Source organism: Pseudopipra pipra, chromosome 3, assembly GCF_036250125.1.
Source record: "Pseudopipra pipra isolate bDixPip1 chromosome 3, bDixPip1.hap1, whole genome shotgun sequence".
NCBI classification, from domain to species: Eukaryota; Metazoa; Chordata; class Aves; order Passeriformes; family Pipridae; genus Pseudopipra; species Pseudopipra pipra.
This window is the reverse complement of record NC_087551.1, coordinates 109,457,952-109,483,540: the sequence shown is the minus strand read 5'-3', so window position 1 is coordinate 109,483,540 and position 25,589 is coordinate 109,457,952. Positions and strand designations below refer to the sequence as shown.

Genomic DNA, 25,589 nt, shown 5'->3' with positions numbered 1-25,589 from the left:
CACGACCTGCAGGACTGAGGTTACAATGCCCTAAAGTCTTGCTCATGCAATGGCAGCACAGTCATGGGGGCAGAATTCCTGCTGCAATAAACAGCTAACACACCTCCTTCTTTCTTATTTGTACAGCAATTACTCTGTCACTGGCACCTGCTCCCTTGTCATAGGGCTGCTGCTGTCCAAGTCATAAATGATGTCCTGTGGTTACCACGTGTCTTCCATTCCCTGACAGCACTATGGAAGGCGACCCTGCTGGGATGCTAAAGGTGTTACTGGTCTGTGCAGCAGCACATTATGAAGGGCAAATCAGGAAAAGGTGCAGGTAGTGTGTGAGTGGGAAGTGGGGATGGGAGAGTGGAAAAGGTGCTGCAGCGCCAGGATTCCTCCAAAGGCATGTCTCCACACTGCACAGCACTGACAGATGCAAACAAATTTTTATTGTGGGAAGGTGTTTTCATTTTTACTAAATCCTCCAAAAACCGAGAACCAAAAGCTAGTATTGTCTAGGATGGAAGCTAGAGTTGTGAGAAAGAGCCATCTTCTGCTTTTAGACACCTTGCCAAAACCATGAACCAAGAAGACGCCACATTTCTTAAAATTACTCTTGACAATTTCTCCTCCAGTCACCAGCTGAGACTTTACTGACTGTAAGTTCAATGTTTGCCCCATGAGGGCAGAGCAGACACCTAAATGAACACATAGACCTGCTGCCTATGAGACATTGCTGCTCTGAGAGTGGAAAGGGATCTTTTTCCTTCTTCCCTCCTGGACTTTTATTTGGAGGGGAGAAGAGATTTGATCCATTGTAAATACTTGTGTCATGGTAGAGATAATTAAGATTGTATATAATGTATTGTAGTATTTATTTTGTACAGTCATTGTAATATATTTCCTTTCCCCCATTTTGAGTCTTGTGTGGTGTCTGGAAAAATCATCTCACACTGGGTTGAGATGTGGGAGGGGGCTTGGACTAGGGAATTGGATTTTTGGAGTTCTCAAACCATGACACACATGGGAGCTGAAACAAATAAACAGAAGAGAATAATTTCTAGCCCATGCACCAACCTGATCATGGGAAGAATGCTATCCAGGGTCCTGCTCAGGTATGACCCCATACTTCCAGAAAGTTTAGGTTTTAAGCTTCTAAGAATTTCAGATGTTTAGTCAGTAGCTAGACTCTTGTGGAGGAATGAGTAAAAAAGGGAATGGTACCAGCGAAAGAAAGCCAGGATTCTTGCTGCTTATTTACTACCCTGCCTTCTATCCTCTTTGAGGACTCTCTTCAACATAGAATCAACTTAACAGGAAAAATTAGTCTGGAGCAGAGTGACTTTTTTCAGGAAGCTGAATTTCAAATTACATATTCACCCTGAAAGCTGAGTGAGGTTTTGAGAAAAAAAGCCCTTGTTTTCTGCCCTGTCTCCTTCCCTTCGAGTGTAACATTCCCCAGTGACAAATTAAGAGCCTTAAATGATGTGATTTTATTTCATTTCATAGCGGGAGGGTACAGATTAGCTGAACAGATCACACAAGGTGGTAGTGTACAAGGACCCTGTGATGCCTTGTCAGACACAAAATCCATCACTGAGCACACGCTCGGTCCCTTGAGAAATGTCTACAAGGTGAACCAGAGAGGTGGCTTTTCTTCAATCCAGCCCCTACTTAGACCATAACAGTCAAGCAACTCAACTATAAAATTAAGTTAAACCATGTTTACAGAGGTGCTGACAGGCTTTCCAGCCATGTAAAACTAAACTTATAGAGCCAAGTTGGTTGAAGAAAGCATTTTTCATAGCCAAGTAGACAGAGGAGGAGATTTCCTAAGGAGGAAATCTGCATTCCCAGGTCTAGTCAATGGTCCAAAACTGCTTCAGGCAGTTCTCTTTGCTCAAGTGGTAAAAAGAAATGAGGATGGGACTTGGATTCCAGATGCCTATTTCAAAACACATAACAATTCAGCATATTTGGAACTTGGGTTTTAAAGTTACTTCTGATTCTTTGGAAGTTATTCCAACACAGCTTTTTATTCCAAAAATTATAACTGTTCAATTCTATTCAATAACTGCCACCAGAACTAAATTTTTCAGCTTTCTTCAGATTTTGACATATAGCTTTAGGCTGGATTTTTAAAGTCCTCATGCTTTGTTGTCCACAAGGCAATTTTTCTTTCCTCTTTCATAAGTAATTGAAGGTAAACAGGGGGAAAATGGGGAGGAACAAGCCTGTACAATAAATCACCGAGGATGATGACAGAAAATTGCCGCTGTCTGCGTTAAGTGAAGGACTTAAATATTCCATCAGTGACAAGGGCAGGCTCACTGAGCTGGCTTTGCAGACCTGTGTCAAAGTTAAACTAGGCTTCTTTTCACAGGTAGGTCACCTATTTCTTTACTTCACTAGTAATTGTCCCTCTCTGTTCAGAGGGATGTGGGCACCTCTGGCTCCTCATGCTTCTAGAGGAGGGCATGTAACAGCCTTCTGTTTCCTTCTCTGTGACTGAACTGCACATGCAGACAACTCAGCACCATATACAAAGACAAAGCAAGGCTTGTACAACAGGTAACTTGTCAACCTGAGGCAACTCAGATCTGAATTTATAAAACCTCACTGGGGTTCACTTCTGAGAGCAGACAAATGAACGGCTTGTGCAGATTCCTAAATAAACCGGGACCTCCCTCCAGCATCAATCCATTTCTCAAAAATTTCCTTTGGAAACTTGGAATCTGTCTGAAATTTGGTATAATGATTTAAAACAAACTCTGAAACTGAGCAAATTTCACGTAGCTTGAGGTTATAAGCACTTGAAAGAGCTCCTGAAGTTGCTCCAGTTGTCAAATGAAGTGAGCACAAGCAGATTTTTTTGCCCTCAAAGGATTTGCTTACCGAAATCCCACATGCTGCACATTTCTTGCCAAATCGCTGCAGAATCTTCTGCCAGAAGGGAACACTCACAGCTGCTGATACCTACAAGTGACAAAAAAACATATCTGTACTTTGCCTACTGCCACTGTCTTCTTCAGCTGCAGAGCTCATGGGCATCTTTTTGTCTAGTACATTACAGTCTGAAAGGAAGGCAAACACACAGATTCCTGTTTCTTCTCATCCTTTGAGTGATTTTTTTAAACATTCATTATTAAGCTGTCCATGAGAAGGTTTTCCACAGTCAAATATCAGAAGGCAGTGTCTTAAAATTTCCTTTTCTAATGAGAGCCACAGTAGTTAAAGATACGGATAACACAGCCATTAAAGTACAAACATATTGCAAATAGTCCTACTTTGTGCTAATGCCTTTTGCCACATTACCTGAAATGATGAGTGCATTCAGCTCTACTCCATGATACAGGAAGAAAGCTGAAATGCGAGATACACTTATCTTAAGATATACTTAGAGTACCTATTCCATACCATGTGTCCCTTCTTAGGGACAATTTGTAAGAGAAACAGTTGCTTGCAGTCAACATTACCATTTCATATACTGAAATACTCACCTGATAGCAGCAACAATCACAGACAACATAGTACCAATGCACTAACATGTTGCCACTAATGACAGTCTTCCAATTGACCTAAATTTAACTGACATCTTATTGTTACAGTTTTATTTCCATCTTTACTGATTTTAACTCTACTGTCTCTTGTCTCTCTTCTTGGAGACCATCAGTTGCAGAGCCATAAGATATCCAATATCTTCTGCTCTCCAACATTTTGGTTTTAATGGTTTTGGAAGATACGTCTTATAATGTGGGAAGATACGTCTTATAATGTGGGAAAGGATACGTATCACCTAAGCAGGCACAATTCCACCTCTGCATGTCAAGAAAAGGGTTCTGTAAAAGGATCTTTTTATCAAACTGCCAATTGCTCTAGAGAAGAACCTTCATATCTCTAGATATTTAAAATATTTATCCTTGCAAGCTGCTTAGCTCAGAAGACTCATGTATATGAATATGCAAATTAAAGTTGTTTAATTTTCAGCATATAAGACTGGGAGGGGAGGAAAAGAGGAGGTAAAATTCCAGACCTCCTTTCTAGTAGAACCTTTTTGCCTTTTATGGGAGCAGAAAATGATTTACAGGTTAAAACAACAAGGAATGAATTAAAAGCTCCAAAGCATTAATTTTTTTATAAGTACAGCAGGGAACACCAGCTTTATTTCAAACAGACAATGCAAAAGATAGCGTAGCTTCTTAACAGCTCTGTTGAGATACAAAACTCTTCTTGTCTTCCATTATTTAGTGCCAAAACTCAGTGAGAACCAATTAACATATGGGAGAGAAGTGCAACTCACCAAGATGGTCACCACCAAATACTGGAAGTGATTGCGAAGGCCAGAAGCTTGAGTGCAGAACAGGACAAAGTTGCTCTGCTCCAGCTGATGAATCGAAGACATTTAGTGACAACCAAAAGCAAAAGAAAAATTTAAAAAGACAATAATGACATCACGCTTCATATTAGTCAAAGATAGTTGGTGATGGATTTGTTAAATGTAGGATTTGGCAGTCTCATTCTTCCCTTGTTTGCAACAATTTAAAGAAGCAATAACTGATCTGTTATCACTGGAATAACATGCCAATAATACTGGAGCAAGCAAGAGGAAAACCATGCACCTAATAGAGCATAAGAATGACCAAACCAGGAATGGTCCTATGAAAGGATTCTGTCTCCAGGCTTTATTCCCTATGTTGCAATTGCCTTGTGTTGTCACAGCCACAGTTGCAAGAAACTGCTCTTTCTTTTCCACAGCAATGCCATAAATCTTTCTCCAGAAGCCCTGACTCCAAAACAAGTAACTTTCAGCTGCAATTGCACTCATGCCAACTTCCTGTGGTAAAGCAGCAGGTTTCGTATGAAGCCTCAGCTATAGAGTGTAGCTTTGGGTCAGATATCTTCATAAGTCTGAATACTCATTGGATGAGAGGATCTAGCTTCACTGTTCTGTATGACAGGTGAAGCCACTGCCACCATGCTTTTGAAGATTTCAGGAGGATTCTGAACACCAGGATATGACTGAGGGGCAGCTCCAGCAATTCTGCAGAAGTAGAGTGACAGAGGAGGATTTAGCACTCATGCCACAGCAGCACAATCAACTCTTGCTCCTTTGAGTGCTTGTAGATTATAGGTGGCCAATCATCTGTACACCAATTAGGACATCCAAAAAGTTGTATCCCTTCTCCATTGCCACAGAAGTCTTCTCTAGCTTGTGTCCCTGTTTACGCTGCCTTAATTTTAGATGTAGAATATCATACTCTGGAATTATGGCCAACGAACATGTCTTTTCTGCCTATTCCTTTGCTCATCAGTAATTCCCTCTCTGAATTCCACAAAGTCAGTGTCCCTCCCTCAAATAGCAGCAGCAAGGGTTGCCCATGCTGGCTGAACTGCAGCAACACAACTTCCAGCTTCTGCCTCCCCTCACACCTTCCTTCAGTCTGCACAAATAGCGAAATAAAGAGACACGGACTGACAGAAGGTCTTTTCCTCTCTGGGTGCTTTCAACAAGTAGTTGGCTGCCAGAAACCAGATCTGTGCTGCATACTTACTAACTGAATGGATGCTGGAAGGATCTGGACCATAAGGAACCTTCCAAGGAACTTACTAATTCACCAGGAGTGCTGGTGAGCACAGCACAGCTCACTTACTGTACTCTTGCCTTCTGTCCTGATACTCACTTGATAAAGGGCTCAGGTGACTTAGAGTCTCTTCACCAAAATGTGATAATTATTTGCTTTTCAAAATAAAGCCAACTTTAACTGCTATATGAAGGTTCATATTAAAATAATATATCAACTGAGTTGAACATCGCTAAAAAAATCAAGCTTAAAAAGCTGCTGCACTACGGAGAATGAGGGTTTCTTATTGAGTAGCTTTCTCTACAGTTTTTCCCTCTGAGAGGACACACTGCATCTTTTCACAAGAGCCAAACTCAACTGCAGGTCCTCATTTGAAAATAAGCTCTATCTGGCTCTGAGACAGGTAAGACCTCCTGCCTCTGAATGTCTTCTTATTCTGACCTAATGTCTTCCATCACAAAAGACTCCACAAGAACCAGTTCAGCCACTATCTGAGAACAGACACCTATGCAAAGGAAAAGGGGCAATGGTTTAAAGCAGGGCACACTTTAGAGAGGAATAGAGAGGAGAGAAGAGAAAAATATTCTCTAAGCAACTGAAACCACAGGAGACTGTGAATGGATAACATATAATGACCCAATCTGTGTCACTAGGACTAGTTCTTCACCTTTTATGAAAAAAAAAAAAAGAAAAGAAAAAAGGTCTTCAAATGGTCAGGACTTTGGCTTTGCTTCTCCTTTGACAGAACCATCTCCAGCTGCATAGGACCCCAGGCACCAAAAGAGGACTCTGATTCCCTACTGATTTGTAGGGAAAGGCACCACCCCTTAGATCACCACCCCCTGTCACCAGCCAAAGGTTATTTGCATTTCAGCTGCCTCAGACTCCCCCATGCTGGGAGTGGAATGAGGCAAACACACAGAGAGTCTGAAGTTACCTGAACTGCTGTCGAGATGAGAAGAAATGAAGCTGTAAGTTTCACATACGGACCATGCTTCATGGTGAGTCCAAGCCCCTTACAAAAAGGGATTGCTCTGTCTGAACTTAAGGCATAAGGATCTAAGAGGAACAGAATACATAAAATAGTATTTCCCATAGATGAATGTGAAATAATGATTATTAAATCTAGGCATATTTAAATATATCTTACCATCTTTTTCCTTTACTCCAAGAAAAAGAACAACAATTCCAAGAAGATACACACCTCCTATGACCCCTGCTGCAATCATATAAACTTTTGCCTTGGAAAGAGAAAAAGACATTTGAAATTGTGACAGGAGAATGACAAGTCATTATGAAAATTTCAGTCTCTTTCTGATGAGTCATCTGCAAATGAAGAAATGCCCATCTGTATACAGCCAACTGTCTGTCTGTTACATCTCTGAAAATGTTCGCTTCTGCAGTTCATTTCTAAACCACACCTGCTTTAGGGTAAATCCAGGGCACGTAAGTGTATCCTTTTTGCATAAAAAAAGAAGCAGTGAATATTGTGTTGGCAACCTGATTTTTAAAAAATTTTCTTATGTCGAAACTAGCTACAGACATACACACTTACCTATCAAAAACATGCATCATCCATAGAGTGATTCTAATTTTTAGTAAATCCAGTTGCTCTAGCTGCACAGATTGCAATCTGGAACTTCATTCTGAGTGGGAAAGTCCTCAGTACTGACATAAACATAATTACTACAGCTACTGCAGTTATACATAATGATAATAATGAATTTTAGAAATCATACTTACTTGCCAATGTTTTGAGAATACGGTAGCTTGCATGATGGTTTTCCAGTTACTTAGTGAAATACTCAAGCAAATTCAGAAATCTTTGCTTCTTATTAGTCAGGGGAACAAATCCTCCAAGGATACCTCCCACATCATCAGATGACATTTATTGTTTCTAACTCTGATTGCACTGACTTTGGGTTAGAGCTTTGAAAATATTTTTGCTTCAGTGCTATGTAATAATTTATACTGTGTTATCAAAGATAAAATAAGTGCTGGTTATAGAATTTTATGACAAAGTGACTATTTGATAGGAAAACTGAATTCTAAATTACAAGTTATATGTTGAAAATGGAACTATTATAAATCTAGGAAGCAGCTGGTAAATAAACATGCAATAACAAGAATTTACTTCCAAATATAAAGTCACTTAGTATAGATGCAACCATGTAAGAATAGACAACCTTCAAGAAAATAGCTTTTGTTAAGTTATTTACATTTCAGAAAATAACATGGTGAAATAAAGGAATGCAGGACTATTCTTTATTTGGGATAAAGCTTTGCATTTTTTTAATATCAGAGCTATAAATTAAGTGGCTTGCTCTAGCCACCATTTTTTCATAGAATCATAGAATTATTTGGGTAGGAAGGGACTTTCAAGACCTCTATTTTCAACCACCTCTGATGGGCAGGGACACCTTCCCACCAAACCAGGTTGCTCCAAGCCCCATCCAACTTGGCCTTGAACACTCCAAAGGGTGGAACAGCCACAACTTCTCTGGGCAACCTGTGCCAGTGCTTCACCAGAAAAAAAATCCACATATCCATCTAAATCTACCCTTTTTCAGTTTAAAACCATTCCCCCTTGTCCTGTCACTACAGACCTTTGCAAAAGGTCTCTTTCTATCTTTCTAAAAAGTCCCCTTTATGTACAGAAAGGCCACAATAGGGTCTCCTCAGAGCCTTCTCTCCTCCAGGCTGAAGAAATCCAACTCTCTCAGCCTATCTTTGCAGGAGAGGTGTTCCAAACCTCTAACCATTTGTGTGACCCTCCTCTGGGTCTGCTCTAACAGGTTCATGTCTTTTATCCCTCCTATAGCTACTTTACAGTTTGGCATCTTCGGCAAAGCTCCTCAGAGTAATTCTGCTGTCACGCTGAGGAGGGATTGCAAAGACCACAGTCATGAAACCTTGTTTGCAACAAGGTCATTGTCTCAGCTCTAGCATTACTGATTTCAAGGCTGTCATGTCCATGCTCATCCAGTTGGATGATATAATATGGTGTTAGAGAAAGATCCCCATCCTTCTCCCTAAGAGATTTTAGTATGTTCCCATAGACTTACTTGATGAGACAGGATATCTGAGGGGTCTGGAATGCTGGTAGTGTCATGCCAGGAGTCAGTTGTGTTTACTGGGGGATTCACAGTGCAGTGATGAGAGACATGAGCACTGGCCACAATCTGCCCCTGAAGTGCTGCTCCAATTAAGGTCCCAAGCACTTCCATGGTCATTCCTAAAGAAGGAAGCACACATGTGCACTGAGGATGAGTCTTGCTTGTTTGTCTCACTGAAGATAAACCTCATCAAAACATTTTCTTTTACAGGGAACAAGCACAAAGAGCAGTACCAAGAACAGCAGAATTAGAAAGTTATTAATAGAACAGTTTCAAGGAAAGAGTTTTGTCATCTATTTTCTGATCAGCTTTTAGAAGCCTCCATGAAGGAGCCTTTTGTATACAAGCTGCATGAGAGATGCTGCATGCTGAGATTAAGAGCCACAAGCAGATAACACAGAAACCTTTCATCTCAAGGACCAGAGTGAAAGTACAGTTTAAATGTTAAATGCCATTTTTTCCAAAGCAGGACTAGGAGCCGTAACATCAGACTGTTCATCTCAAGCTTGACAGTAACTTGAGAAACATTTATCTGATCAGACCTCTAGGTCCTCCATCTGTAAAATAAAATGATATTTACCTCAGGTTTATGGAAATAGTATAGCTGCAACGCTCTTGGAAACAGCAGATACTTATGTTCTTAAGTGCCTAAGGCCATAGTCAGGCAGAACTAGTTGCCTCAATCTCAGAGAATGATTCAGATCACTAAGACTCATCAGAACAAGGGATCATCTAAAAAAACAACCCAGGCCTCTACTTGGGAAAGCAAAGATTTAACCATGGGCATCCCATTCATTGCATTGATCAATCAGGTGACTGGTTGTGGCAGCTGTTACAGGAGAGTGGTGAGTAATTTGGGTCCTAGACCATCCTCAGCCTGAGGGATTTCAAGCCTACCATGCCTGTTTCCATGCAATGTAGCCATATCCAGCATCCCTGTGGCAGGGAGATAAACTGGATTCCTGTCCTAGCTCCAGAGACTAACTCTAAACCCTATTTATACATTTTGCATTAAGATGTATAGGGTTGAACGCATGAACACATTAGGAACAGGGACCAAGTCTCTCTGTTTATGAGGGAATGCTCTTCTCATAGACCTAAATTTCAGGCTTCTTTCTATTTTTTTCTCTCTCAGTGGCTCCCAGGGTCCCATGTTCCTTTCTCAGAAGGGGAATTTTGAAGGGCTGCTTCCAGGGTAGGTTGTATCCTTGTGATTATCATACCCTCTCTGGGAAATGACAGGCATTTCAAAAGCTCTTAGGCTCAGGTTTATTCAAGTTCCCTGCTCTATAATAGCCTTCCTAGGTGACCTCAGACACTCCTTTTTGTGTGTCCCTGCAAAGGAATAAAAACATTTCACCATCTAACGGAAGGGCAATGCACAGAGACTGCAAGGAGATCAGACAGTGCAGTAATGAAGGCTGTATGTAGCTATGGAAGATCCAGTAAGGAAAAGGAAAGAGAGGCTTTCTACAAGGCTTGGATCATTTAAACCATTGCTACTACATTCCCAAACAGAGAATACTTCTGCATGGAAAACTTGAGGTGCCACATAACATTAATTTAAACCAATGGGAAGTAAAAATAAAAACCTTCTTCCCCAAACTTCACATCTAATCTTACTAGTAACTTTACAAGTCAGTCCATACACACTAAAATCCTGGCAGATGGTGAAAGTTTAACCTCAGCCTCAAGTTTAACCTCAGGGTTTGAACACAAACTAGTCTCAGCTGGGCTTTGCAGAACGTCCAAACTATTGGCTACTCAATGCAAAGGCAAAGCACTCAAATCACACCTTTCACTCACAACACCACCTACACATTTTTAACCTTCATCTAGGGCTCTACATCTGCATTTCATCAAGCACTTGTATAGCATAAAACTCAGAAGCATTATTAGAGGCATCAGAAATGCAGCCATTATGAAATCTTACTTTCTAAGAAGTAGTAGGAGCTGGGAAACAGAAAGACTTCAAAGTTCTTGTGCGCTCAGAATTTATGATGTATTAGCTTCCACATTAGCCAAGAAAGCTGGTCTTTCAGAAAGCAGATTGTACCTTGAAGTAGGTTATATTTTGCCCAGATTGAAGTAAGATTTATGTTAAAGCAACTTTGGAATCCAGTATTTCTACCTTGCATTCATAATAACAGCAGAACAAAATTTATAATAAGCAGTTCTGCTTGTCTCCAGTAGAGGGTAATGGATCCTCTGATCTCTATCTTTTTTTTAAGAGCACACTTCATATTACACAGCTGTTTTTCTTTAACAGTTGAAGAAATGCCTGAACAACTGGCTGCATTCAAGACAGTGTATCAACAAAAAGAATTCTTTATGAAACCCAAAGAGAGGCAAAAGTATTTAAGTAAAACACTTACAAAAAAAAAAAAAAGGAGAAAAAAAATATTCTCACATAATCATAACCATTACAAGAAATCTTGCCTCCAAACAAATATAATTTCAAAATATACAAAAATATCAACATCTGAAAAAGTCAAAACTATGGTTCATTCCAACACCTTAATTTGGCTTAGGAGAACAGCTGTACACTCAAAAGTGAAACTCTTTCTGAACAATAAAATGACACTATAAAATGTGTGACACCTCTCAGCCATGGAGTTCGACAGCTTTTATGAGTACAAATTTCACATGCCTATGAAGCCTTGCATGGAACTAGCAGATCAGAAAGCCCATTTATTTGGATCACAGCCTCTGAAGACATAAAACCAGACAATAGAAAACACTAGGTGCATGGATTTAGTTAGAATTTAGGCCAGATGACTCAGAATACAGTCAATGCCAAAGAATATAACACAACTGGAATCTCCTGCTGTTTAGTCCTGTCCTGTGACTGCTAGCCCAGACTTTCTCTTGAGATAGTTGATGATAATGCAAATTACAACTGTTCCATGTGGCTGGAAAAGGGATTGGGTTGCTCAGGGGATATTGTATCTAGAATTTGTTTAGCAGTTCTGGCCATTTCATTGTGCCTCTGTGGGTTTCAACATACTCAATCAAGTATGTTGAGGGTTAGAAGGCCTAATGGAAAAGGGCTCTTGCCAGGAAGAGAAAACAGATGCAACAAAAAAATTACTAGTTATTCTAAAGCAACACTGAAAGGCAAGTTAAGACATAGAAAAGTCTTCCATGTGATATTTGACTCCTTTCTCTTTACCTCGCTCAATTCAGTTACACAGTAAAGAAGGCATGAGAACAGAGCTCAAGAGAGTGGGAGGGGAAGAAACTGATCTTACATTCAATTTATGATCCATACAGGAAATCCTGAAAATGTTTTCATTGCACTTTTTTGGTCTGATCAATTTGTTTCAAAGCAAAAACTTCGTCTAGTTTTGATTGTTGAAAAGCCAGAAATATGGTCTGGAAGCCCTCATTCTTAACTAATCTGTCAGTGTTAGCTCTGTCACAGCAAGATCTGTCCTTAAACTACCTGATATACTTAGAATTAATTAAATACACACAGATTAAATGAAAAGAGATATTTCAGTTTGTGTGAACATGCACAGAGAATTGATCTCCTTTCTGGTGAGGTTAACAATCTTGGTTCTATGTGTTTTCAATTTTTTTTCAGAGAAAGTGAGTTTGGAGTTCGAATTTATAACATGAAACACATAAACTTAGGAAAACATTAACAAAAAAAAGGAACAGAACAAAGCAACAAACCTGAACAAAACAAAATCAAAACAACAAACACCTTAAAATTACTTTCATACTTTTTTTAATTGAATGGGTTTGGGATTTTCCCCTACAAATCACCTTTAAATGAAATCATTCTTCCTTACCCTGACTTGGGTAAGAGTGATTTTTATTGTTTCATCTGGCTAGCAATAAACCAAAAAGAGTTTATAGCTAGCCAGATAATTTGAGACAATGAAACATTAACATCTCCTGTTTATCTAGAAAAAGAGAATTCCTTACAAGACAAAATAATTTTTGTTAAATATTAAAAAATTCTTATAAAAGTCCAGTTTAGGGACACAAATCATTAGGAACTTCCTATAGATAAAGAATGATTACCAAAAAAAGCCCTAATCCCCATGAGAAAGCCCAGATCACACTCACGATACGCTGTTGCAGAATCTCTGTCCTTCTGGTCTGTGCTGAGAAACATGGTGAGGGCAGAATACGGTACTTGGAATAACTATGCAAAGAAAGAACACCACTTAGGAAATGTCAGGGAAAAAATGCTGTATTCCTTTGATATCCAGGAAAATGGTTAAATGTAACCTTGGAATTCATCTAGAACGTTCACTTAGAACGTTTAGAACCCTCAACCAATTTTTTAGCACAAAGACCTGTCTTTTCTTTCTGGTTTGTAAAGCATATAAAAGGAAAACAGTATCTTTCATAATACAAATAATAAATAATAACATACCAAGAGGCTTTACCTTAATCTTGTGGTCCTTCAGTTTCCTTGAGAAAATATCCTTCACAGATAGCCTATAGAACATCTATTTTTTTTGCACTATCATGTTCCTAGCTTGAGCTAACCAACAGGAAGTAAAGCCATGAAGAAGAAATACGTAATTTTCCACTTTATTCAAGCCAGAAGACTATATAAATCACCAAAATATTTCAACTACTTGTCTAACCATGTAATTCCAGGAGATACTTGTGAAAACTACTTGGTCTTTAGCACCATTTTGCCACATACTCCTTAATTTAAGGATAAAAACACTCAATTGCTATGTCTGTGCACTGACAAAAAGGTAGATAGAGTGTTGCCTTACTATTTTTACAGCATTGTATCCAGCATTCTGTAAAATCCTGGTGGAAAAAATGCACTGGCAATATTTATTGTGATGCTGGGTAAATGAGCCACACTTTTACTGCAAGAGAGGCCTTATCTACAGTAGTACTTCACCGAAAAAAACTACTGAACATCAAAGGCTTGACCTTTTCATCGGTCATGATGTGGGTGGGATCCTGTCCTCATAACACCGAACTAAAATAAAATCACTTCTACAATCCTGGAATGACATACAGGCCTGACTCTCAGACTATTGTGAAGTGGAAGTGGGACATGAACTTGCTTGAACAATCAAGTTCTCTGTGGTGTTCCCACCACCACAGAGATCTGTAGCCAAACTAGGTCTTGCAATCTGCATCCTACTCTGTTTTTACAAAATGCATTTCTGTTCACCTCCATCAAACATGGCAAACGTGTACATTTTCAAAGCTCTGCCACAGAAAACTTATTTCTCCTTCAATAGAGATAGGAAATTATTTAAAACCATACTGAAATAAACCATCTTTCTACAGAGGAAACAAAGGAGCAAGGGAAATATTCAGGCTTAACACAGGAATACAGAATTCGCAGGTCCAACAGATTTGTCTCACTTCCAGTCCTAATCTGCTGTGTGATGATGCTTTGCATGAAAGGTACCTTGTTCATCTTGGTATTGGCTACAAGGCAAAACAGGGTGATAGGATGCAACCCCTACATGCACAGTATGGAACGTGTCAGAGAAGTTCTTTGTGATCCACTGAAATGAGGGCTTCTGCAAAAATATTGCAAGTTTTGGGGTGTGTATTAAAAAAATCACACGCCCAAACTCTTCCAACCAGGCATAAAAATCATGATGCCTACTATCAGTACTATCAGGTACCCTGACTTTTCATTGCCTCCTAGCTTGAGTCAAAACACCCAGAACTTGAGCCACAAACCTGCTTAGTCTCCTATTCTGCTCCTGAAAATAGAAGCTATGAGCAGTTAGATGTCTAACTGGAATTAGGAATCCAAATGTCTCTGTGGATCTATAAAATTTATAGATAGTTGAGTACCTAGGGCACTGCCAGTGGAAGTGACAGGAGGTAATTTGTCTGAATTAGCAGGTCATTTGCCAGTGAAAGCACTGGCAGAAACCATCTACTTGCAGAGTTTGATAAATGAACATTTGCCTATCCCTTAAACACACTGGAAGTTGAAGCAAAACGTGAAGTCAAGTTAACTAAATATGAATTAATATAGACAGACAACAAGCAAGTTACTGCTGAGAATATCAGGACCTGTAATCTACTTACTGTGGTCAAAGCTTGGAAAAGGCAGTTGAAAGTCACGTACCATGCAGCTCTTCCTGACACAAAAGGAGGCAGGTACCACATGAAAAAATAAGACACTACTGTGAAGGGTGTACATGCCAGCATCCTGCAAAGAAGATTAACACATATCAATAATCTTAACATAATGATAGCAAAACACATTAAATTTTCCTGCTAATAATCAATATCAGTTATTTTATGTGCAGTTTTTCTAACCAGGATAATGCCATGCTTTTAAGTATTAAAAGTTAGTGTGCATTAAACACACAGATTAATATAAAAAGTGTACAAGTACTTCCATAGTAAAATAATAATAATAAAATTATAAAAAAAACCCAGGAAATCTGAAAGAAAAGAGCTAAACTTAAATCCCACTCAGAACAGACACACTGTAACACAACACCTATATTGCCATTCCTTGGTACATGTCTCAGATCACACATTTATTAGAAAGAACCACAGAAGACTGAGTTCTGTCATCATGTCTTTGCATGCTCCAGTAATTTTCATATGATCCTACTTATTACTAAGATTCCCTCTCCCAATTTTAGTACCCTCAGTTTTCCTCTCAACTGAGCCTCTTCACTGCTACTTCATGGACAGCCCACTGTGAAAGTTCCTACTTCTATATCTACTTGGATATATGACAATGTGCTCCATTTAACTCAAGAGCAAAACTCCTAAATACTTCAAACACAACAGTATCATCTTCTGTTGAGGAAGGTGGCTTTAAAAAAAAGAACCACAAAAAATCACATTAGTCTAAAACTTATTTCAGGCAAATAACACTTGTCAAACTCCATGACACAGAAGAAGTGGTCAGATGCTATTATTTCCTAGAAGTCAGAGCTGCAATCAGGGCTCTCCTGTATTCTTGTAAATCAGGCATTAAACAACATATTTGGATGACCAAGATCCTAACAAAAAATTTCCAAACATGTAAAAGAGAAAACAGATTAATCCCTTCACAACAGCACTACTGACATTGAGGGTCAGCTGATCATTTTTCAACCGTGAACTGAAAACCTGGAATACAAAAGAGTAATGTGGGTAAATAGTTTAGTAAAACAATGGCTTTCCCACACTGCTCTTTGGGATGGAGCTGAGCATTTACCAGGAAAGTGCCAGGTTCTGGTATTTTCAGTCCCCAGGCCACAGGTCACCCACAGCAGGTCAGCAATGAAAACATAAACAAGGGTAAAATCCTAACACACCTCAGGAAAACCACCTTCCTCTCTCTCTGACTGAGCTCTTCCAGAGGGTGTCCAGGCAGAGTCTAAATATTTTCAAAGTCCCTTTTTCATGCAACTCTTTAGCAACCACCCTCTTAGTATTATTCCCCCCTTTCTTTCTCTTTCCACGTTTTCCTTTCCTCTTTAATGTCAGTGAGTTTTCAGAGCCTTGCTGAAGTTGCTGAATATCTGAATGTCTACTATTATCTCTTTGCCAAAATACTTGACCTGTATTTCAAGTCAATGTCTGCTTCTGCCTTTTAAACACATTAAATAAGAGATCAATAGCAATTGATAACTTCATACTATATTGAGTACAGTATTAAGAGATAGTTAAATGTTCTCTTTCTTTACTGATGTTCTTGCTTTGTTGGCAAGCTTTTCTGACTAAAACAATTCCACTGCTTCTAGAGTATTAAAAAGTCAGAATAATTTCAAAATACTACAGTATTTTTAAGTTAGTGGAAGTCCCATTTTTTTGCTTTGTATAAAAATGGTCTCACTTACAAAGTGTAGGACCAAAATTCTCATGAAAATATTACCATTACCAAAAAAACAGACAAAATCCTCCTGCAAAGAAAGCAGCTGTTTGATGAAAGGTGGGGTTAGATAAGCACTTTTCATGTAATAAGTGCAAGATGTGCTGTAGTTGGTTTACAGTGTGAAGGGCTGATAAGTTCATGCTTGTGCTAGAACGGGAGTCATTCTAACATCGATTTAACACTAACAATAAACACATGTATTTGCTGTATTTGCAGAGAACTTGAAAAAAAAAAGCATCAGAATATGTCTAATAGCATTTGTATAAAAATTTTATTATTTTATTTTTTAATAACTTTGTTGCTTAGTTAATTCAGAGGTTATTAAAAACCACACCGTTTACCTGGCCAGAAACTAAATCCTGAAAAGAGAAAGAGCAGCTTTTCCTCAGCTTTTCCTCTTCTTTCCTCATGGGGCTCCTGGCAAAAATCTCAACGTTGACCTCAAGTCCCTGCTCCTACTGGGGCCAAGAGCAGCTGATCTCAGCCTTTTTCCAACATGTACTTGCCTTCTATATTTTGTCAGATATAAGCTACCCATGGACAAGTTCCCGTAGCTCTAAAAGCACGTGACAGTGAGAGAATCACCAGCTAAAAAACTGGGCTTATTTTCCCTGAAATTACAACTTCCTTGCTCAGGATTTTTGTTGTGATTCAAGTTTGGGGGTTATACTAATTCAAAGTTCATTGATTCAAAATATTTTACAATATATCCTTATGATGCATGAGAGAAAGAGTGATGAAAGACTCCAAATCTCACAAACTACTCAGTCTCTCTTTGACTTCCAAAGTACTAAAAAATTAACAAATACATGCTCTGTGGCCCAGATGAGTCTGAATTCCTCTAGCATGGACAAATCTTTCCTGATTTTCTTGCTTCACACCTGTCAATCTCCTTCCTATACATGTAAAATTCATTCTTCTAACCTCTCTTTAGAGCATATGAACAGCACATGTAGGAGTGCACTAACTAGAGTGCACACAAGTGTAAGATGTTACAGTGAAACATCACACTCTCCCTTTAGAAGTGCTCATTCATTATAAAAGTCATGGTGATTTTTTAATTAACTATTTTGATTACTGGATGCAAGAGAAAGCAGGAGCAGAACGAGTGCTATAAGGAAGAACCTAACAGAGCTAAGGGCAGTGCTCTGGTGTCACATCTGTCCCACAGTCATGCACACACATCCTTTCCTGAACTGAAAGGCTTAGGGAGTTAAAGCTAATGGAGCTCTTGGAAGGCTGATGCGAGATGTGAAGGCATTCTAGGACACAAGTAGAGATAAGTTCCAACTTTGTGGAAGAATGAGGTGAAAATTCAACCACAGATTCAAAAAAGTTTTAGATCTGGGGTTCCTGTTTTGTTACCAACACAGTCTTCTGGCTTTATTTGTTTGTGTCTCCAGCGGTAAAAGGCTCTTCCGTATTTTCATGGGTGAAAAAGTTAAAGGCATATAGATGACATGACAACTTTTCTTTTTGATTTTATATATGTAAAATGAATACAATCACTAAGACTAGTTCAAGGAGGTAGCTGTATGATCACAACACTCAACAATAATATATATATATATGTAAATATATGTACACATTTATGCTTACCAAGGCATGAGCCGGCCAATTCTTGTCCATCTACTTTTGCTAATAAAAAAGCCAGCTACAGGATCAGTAAATGCACCTGAGGCTTTGCCAACGAACAGCACCAGAGAAGCATGAAATGGAGTAATCTGAAAGTACAGACAGAATACAGTAAACAAGAGCCATTGTTTCACAATACAATGAGACAGCATAAAGCAACTTTCCAGAAAAAAAACACCTCAGTGTTTCAAAGAATAATGATAGTTCATGTACAAAACATGTCTGCTGCTGTCATAGAAATTCCTATTGGTTACCCATAGCAAACAAATGAGACACTGAGACAGGCATCATGAATGAATGAATTAGAGGGGGGAAATGCAAGGAAGGGAAAATCCTGAGTGTGTTTAGAATGAGGAAAATGAATCAGATAGTCAAATAGCAAAGTCCTGGTTTTAGTTATACAATCTGACAGAGTCCCTCTGTAATTACCCTCTTACTTTGCTCCATCTACTCATATCTTTATCTTGACCTGATCTAGAAAATAGTAGATGGAGCTGTTTACATGCTCTCATGTTTTTTCATCTCCTGAGATTAGCAACAAGGCTGCCAACTGGTGGTATGTAGCTGAGGAAGAGTTTGTAGCACAGCAGACTTTATCCACTCGGCACTGAACTGTGACAACTGAACTGCATAAGGCACATCGCTTCAAATCAAAGTTGCCAGCACATGTCCATCAAATTTCACTTGAAAAATGTTTGTGGATTACATAAAAGTAAAATGCCCAAGTGGAAAAATCCTTTAACAAGAAGTTAACCCAGGAGGACCATATTTTCATGCCCATATAGAAATACAGTTTATCCCAGGCAATGTACTTATTTTTTCACATATATCTGTACAGAGCTTAGGAATTCCCATCACACAATGGTCAAAAAAGTGAGTTCTCCTCCAAATGCTCAGTTCATGCCATTGTAACTACAGTGCTGAAAAAAGTCATTAAAAGCCATATAAATATGAATGTTCCTCAGAGCAATTATTGAGAGAGACTGCTGAAATAGCCTCTGTGGCTTAAACAGCAACAGCAGACAAAACCCCTTCATCTCTGTGCTTCTTCATGCCATTAGTGCTCCAGTACAGTGGGAAACCTGGAAAATGCAGCTGAGCAAGCTGACCCAGCTTGAGCAGGTATCTCTCTATTTTCTGCCCACTATATTGTCTCCTAGGCAGCATCACCTGGCTTCCAGCTGGAGCAGTCCCCTACCCACTGATTTTGATGTCGGTCTTCCCCCAGAGGCGAAAGAAGGAAGCAGAGATCTCTGAATGTCCTGAATGACCTTTGTAAAAGGCAGGTGCTATCCACTTCTGTAATCACACCTGTTACATTTTAGGTGAAATTAGGTGAAATTGCATTGGCAGCCAATCTTCCTGTCACCACCAGCTCCAAGACACATACCCCACCTGAGAAAGCTTATGAACCGGGAAGTATTGGGAAAGTAGCAACAGTGGCTCTGCAAGCATTCAGTTGGTCAATGCTAGGACAAGGCTGGGATGGGCTGTGTCCCACAGCAGTTTGCTGATGTTCACCTCACCCATCTTTGCTGAATTGTGCCCTCCCACAGCCAAGGTGACAAGTAACCCACCAACCCTTAGACAGCCTTGCTGCGGGGGCTGCACCAGAACTGCTCAAAAGTCCCTGCTGCTTCTCAAGAGAATTCTGAGTCACTGAGCTTCTCAAGGTCAGCCAAAACATGAACAAAATAGCAGTCAGAAGGACAGAGGGTCTGAAATACTGCAGTTACGAGAGAACACAAGCCTACAAATTAGATGGGTTTCACATTGGTATTGTGTTCAGACAACTTGAACACACAGAAAGGAAGTGGATATTACATAAGCAGAGGTGGAAGAAAGCTTTGAGCAAAATGCAAAACCTCTCTTATGTTATGAGTGGAGTGTGTGTATTCACCTTGTCTTCATCGTTGGTATGGGCTTATACATCCCTTGGCTGCATTTTCTTAGCCCCTAAATCTAGACAGTGTCTGTCAGCACCAGTGCCAGAAACTTCTCAGTGTTATAAAGGAGCTAAAATAGTTCTGCCTTTTAAGTGGGTAAGAATTAAATCCACGTAGTGACTGCAAAATTACATGCTCTCCCCTGAAAATGGGTGGAAAAAACCCACAAGATTTCAGAGCTGTTTATCAGGCCTTGAAATAAATCCTATCCCTGCAGGATTACTTCAGAGAACAAACTAAACCATCAGGGAACAAATAATTGAGCCCCTTAATGAAGGAGTAAGCGTATCATTACAAACATTAAGCAAAATCATTTGGTTTCAGTAGAAGCTTTTTAATAATATAATTATTGTATCATTTATTTAGGTAGTGTCCAAAGATGCAAGGATGAGGCCCCAGCTTTCTGAACACTGTACCCAAACATGTAAAGAGATAGTCCCTTGCTTCGAGAATCTTCAATTTCTGTGATAATCAGAGAGTGGGGAAATTGCCATATTTATAAGCACCCTGGGAAAAACAGTGTGTCTTTCTCATTCCATTCATGCTTCCTCATCTCCAATGGCTTGTATTGCCATCCTTGATGTAAGGGGGAAACAAGTGTAGTCAGAGTGCACCCACCTCCCTCCTGCATCTCCAAGCTCCCTGTTCCACCTCCAGCTCCTCAGATTTCACACCATCCACTTGACATCTTTGACACTGCTGTCCAAAACTGGCCCCTTTTCTAGGTCTTGTGACTTTGATCTCAACAGGACACCCAAGATGATCTCAGTTTTACATGCACATCTTATTGTGTTGCAAATTTTATCAAGTAAGTCAGACCTCAGCTTCTAATACCAGACTTTTATAGGAAAACCGTAAACCCAAACTTTTGGACACGTCCAGTCATAATATCCCACATTTTCTACATCTGGAACAGCAAATGGGCAATGACATCTGATGCAGAACTTCCTGCTCTTTCCAGCAAACAGAAACAGTCATCAGTGCTGAATGCCACTCATGTAGTTTCAGCAACAGCTCTTCCCACTGTCCCTGCAATTTGACCTCAACTCCCTAAAATCCTTTTTTCTATCCTAATACTTTATCTATCCCACCTAGTTACCATGCAGGCATACAAGACAATCCAAACCAGTAAAAATTGCTTATGGATTGATTTTCTTTGTTTCTCTGCTGTCCTGAAATCTAGAAAGCTGGAGCAGCTGAAAGTCAGATGAATGGGATGATTCCTACTTTGTTTCACCAGGTCTGCTTCTGCACCAGAAAGCCACAGACTGCAAGCAAAGAAGGTTCAGGAAGGATAACTCAGCTTTCTTTGTAACAAAATTACCTTAGACAAACCAAATAATATTTGTGTGAATTTATGCTGACTATTGGATGCAGCTGCAGTGATTTTTAACTGAACCAAATGAATAGAACTTCACAACCCCAACATGGTGCTGTTAATGTTTCAGATGTCCCACATTTTACGTTATCTGGCTATTGACACTGAGAACTGCTTTTTCTTGTGTCCACAAGTGTGAGAACACTACAGCACCTAAAATTCTAATAACGATCCCAACCTAAAAGCAAACAATGGCCACTTCAAGACAGAAAGGAAAGTAGTGGAAAAAAAATATTTGTGGACAAGTTTATGCAGTTTCCAGGATGCTGAACAGCAAGAGGCAAGGATAACAAGACAGTTTGGTTTATTTATTACCTAATTCCCCTTTTATCATTTCAGGGACATAGTTGACAACAACAGAGTTAAGTCTACAGTCTGTAAATGTTTCCTGTGCTACTTACATGGGCTATATCCAGCAGGTAGATCTGCAGGAAGAAAGCAGCAGCACTCCCTGCCACTTGATTTGGGGCACCTCCTATTGCATAGCACAATTTGCTGCAAATCGAGAGCCTGTGTTCCTGTGCAAGAAGAAGCAGAACAGATGATGAGAAAAACAAGGTACACAAGTTAAAAGCTACAGAAGTGTTAAGGTTAAAGTCTGTAGTCACACCACTTTAATGTATTTGCTTCACAGCTATTCCACTAGCAAATCCACATGCCCTCAACCCCTATCATCAACAGACATTTGGGTGCTCATTACTTTGATTTTTAATGGTTTTGTTCTTTAATTCAGCCCATAAAAACAGATTACAGTGCTCCTAAAAGTGACTTGTGATGACCCTCAGGCTTACCTACCTTATTCTCACAGAAGAAGGAACAAGTCTACAAACAAGTAAGAAGCAGCTGAGAAGTGCACATACTGTCACACTATTTTCTGAGCCTAGTTTTTTCTTTTAATGTTTAATTAATTTTTAAGGTTGAAAACTGTTTTACTTTTTAAAATAATAATTTTAAAATTATTATGGCCATAATAATCAATATACATTCTCGTACCACAGTAATTAAACATTCACAGAAAGAAAGATCAACAGTCAAATCCAGATGAAATATATACCAAACATTTGTGCCCCATTCCTTCCTTTGTCACAAAATGCTGGTGTGATGCTGGCAAAATCACTTGACTTTTCATATCTTTCTTTTAACTTGAGTTCTCTACATCTGTGAGAGTCGCCATGATACGGAAAGTGATTCTGGGGGCCGAATCCTCTTTAGAAAGTCACCCTAAGTGAATTTTAAAAATTTAGCAAAACTGTGCTCTCTCCTTTGCATTATATGTTTGAAAAGTATTGCAAACATCCAAGAATATCCTCTAATACAATTGCCAAATAAGATAAATGCTAAAAATAAGGTTTCATAACAGTAATTAAAGGAGAAAAAATGCACAGATTCTAACAGAAACTCTAATGAAGAACACTGGTTTTTTCCAATAGCAGAAGTTCCAGAATACTGGAAAGCCTTTAAAAAATCTTTAATTTCCTGCCATAGAATTCAAGATAAAGGAAGAAAATGACTCTTCATTAATCTTGTCTTCCTTTCAGAGGGACAAAACAAAGAACCCAAAATTTGTCTTTCAGGCTTTCAGTCTCTCTTTAAAATTTGCCATCAGCAGGAGCCAGGAAACATGAAGAGGAGCAGCAACATTAATCCTGGGTCTGCCTTCTCTATGAATTGCCTACACAAGCCCTTAATTATTACATTAGATCAGGACAAAAATAGAGATATGGTAATGAAAACCACCGCAGTGATAATATTCTGACACATTACCTAATTTCTGAACATTTTTAAGTTTACTAACCCATCATCTTTACTCCTCAACAGTTTTGAGAAGTTTTAGACTTCCAGGCAGAGCCTTTCATCATCTAAACATTTTTCTTTGAACTGTTATCTGAGTGGGTTTGAACAAAGAAGCATCAGTATCAGGACTCTTTCCTTTTTGTGTTTTCACAGAAAAAGAAAGGGTGGGATCCCACTACTACACCCAAATAAAGTGGACAGTGTCAGGGCATGAGCTGCAAAATGTTATCACCACAGCAGGCCTCACTTTATCCTGCACTGGCAATTTTCTTCTTTCCAGGAAAAGAAGAGTGATAAATAGTCACAAGACAGACTTCATTAGAACAATACACTATTTACTTTGATGGGAGACTGTAAACACAACAGACTACATACATATTTGCTGTACAAAATAACTCTCCATTTTCCATACACAAGTCCTATCAAATGTGAGCTTTACTAGACTTGTGAAGCCTACAGAATCTTGTTCATTTGGCTCATCACAGCTCCCTTGAGCTTTGCTCCAGGGGCTGTGTACTTTAAAACTTTATCTCACTTTTTTATTTTTTAATTATTCCCTTCTCCTAGTCTCACCTCCATCCTCCCAGAAATTAAATTACTTTAAAAGTTTGCTTTCCTTTGATACCTTTCCTTCTGATCTCCAAGCATTGGCAAGATGACTTTCCAGTTGAAAACAAGAGACATAAACCACTTCTATGCAAATCCTGTATCATATTTCACCCTTAAAACAAGCCAAGAAAAACATTTAGATCTATATGCTGTTTTCCCACTTATTTTCCCTAGTAATTGAATCACAGAATGATTTGTGTTAGAACAGACCTTAAAGATCATCTTGTTCCACCCACCTGCCATGGAAAAGGACACCTTCCACTAGACCAGGTTGTTCAAAGCCCCATCCAACCTGACCTTGAACACTTCCAGGGATGAGGCAGCCACAGCTTCTTTGGGCAGCCTTTTCAGTGTCTCACCACCCTCACAGTAAGAAAATTCTTCCTCATGTCCCTCTTTCAGTTTAAAACCATTGCGCCTTGTCCTTTCATAGCTAAAGCCATGATAACACAGAAAAAGTAAATGCCTCTATATAATATGCATGATTCCAAAATGTTTTTAGAACACAAAGAATGCCAAGTTCTTAAGAATTAATCTAATTAAAGCTGTGGTACAGGGAATGGTCATCCAAGATTTAAACTTACAGGCTGCAGGCAGCACTCCTGTCTTTACATCAGTTTTGTGGTTAGAAAATTTACAATCTTAGTACATTTTTCATAAAATCTCACTCCGATTCCACACACCCCCAGAAAGCTGCTGAACTACTTTCTGAACCATGCTCCCAGATCACCTTGAAGCAAAGTTAATACTTTGGTCACAGCAGTAGCTAAGTTTTAATTAAATTTTGGTTATGAATGTTATTTTCAGAATAAAACAAGCTGTCAAACAAACATAGCATATAGAGGTGTCCTGTTCAGTCAACCACAGAAACACAGGGAATCCGCAGTTCATGAACTTCCTGAAAGGTAGGTGACATCCTGATCACTGTCCCATGCCTGTTTTCCTTTTATTTTGCCTAATTACTTTTGGAACTCATTTGTACATTTAGCCACAAACACCACAGCAGTTCTACATGTGAATGATACCCAGTGTGAGAGGAAATGCCACCATCATTGCAGATCTGCTGCCTGGTAATTTCTTTGAGTGCCCCTTTCCTTCTAGCTGCTGGGAAGTAATCACTCAGGCTCTACAGTCTGGTGTCCAAAAGAAGCAGACCATAATAGAGTTCTGACTCTCCGTGTTGAATTTGTATAGTAATGACCACATTTTCTGCCACAATATCCTACAAGACAGTGGTGAAATGAAGGCAGGTCTCTGCACAAGTAAAGCTGAAGCATTTCCTACAGTTAAGAGCAAAAAACATGCATGTGGCAGCTGTCTGTTATGGGATCTAGAGGAATGAGTCCCCCAGACCTGGTCTTGGGAAGAGCACTGGTTGTCAGCAGCTCCCAGGGCTTTTCTCTGAGGCCTGGCTGTTCCTGCTGCATTGCTTCCTCAAGCAACAAAAAAAGCTTGATTCCTGTGAAACCCAGTGAAAGCCTTTTCACCTGTGTGAGTTTGTCAGTAAGCTGAAAGTACCCCATACATCACTAGAGATCTGAGTGTGTAGGCAGTGGTCAAAAAAGTAACAAAACACAACAGTACAATGGAAATTTTGTTTCAAGAGTCCTGTGGTGTAGTTGAATGGCAACACTGAATTGCATCTATGAGCTTTAGGAGAAATGCAAGACGATGGCATGAGAGGTAAGAGAAAGGAAGGTCTAATGAAGTTAC

The 25,589-nt window shown here is 39.3% G+C and overlaps 1 protein-coding gene across 1 annotated transcript in view; it reads right to left on the bottom strand.

Moving 5' to 3' along the window:
- The window catches only part of MFSD2B (MFSD2 lysolipid transporter B, sphingolipid), a 32,288-nt gene extending 9,641 nt beyond the window's left edge, over positions 1-22,647 (bottom strand). Inside the window, exons 1-10 of the mRNA XM_064647412.1 lie at positions 22,617-22,647; positions 21,875-22,071; positions 18,114-18,238; positions 14,723-14,846; positions 12,761-12,839; positions 8,633-8,802; positions 6,718-6,808; positions 6,505-6,626; positions 4,286-4,369; positions 2,881-2,961 (exon numbers count right to left, since the gene is read on the bottom strand). Coding sequence (XP_064503482.1) covers positions 2,881-2,961; positions 4,286-4,369; positions 6,505-6,626; positions 6,718-6,808; positions 8,633-8,802; positions 12,761-12,839; positions 14,723-14,846; positions 18,114-18,238; positions 21,875-22,071; positions 22,617-22,647 — 1,104 coding nt within the window. The remainder of the gene's footprint in view (positions 1-2,880; positions 2,962-4,285; positions 4,370-6,504; positions 6,627-6,717; positions 6,809-8,632; positions 8,803-12,760; positions 12,840-14,722; positions 14,847-18,113; positions 18,239-21,874; positions 22,072-22,616) is intronic.
- Positions 22,648-25,589: the final 2,942 nt, after the last annotated feature.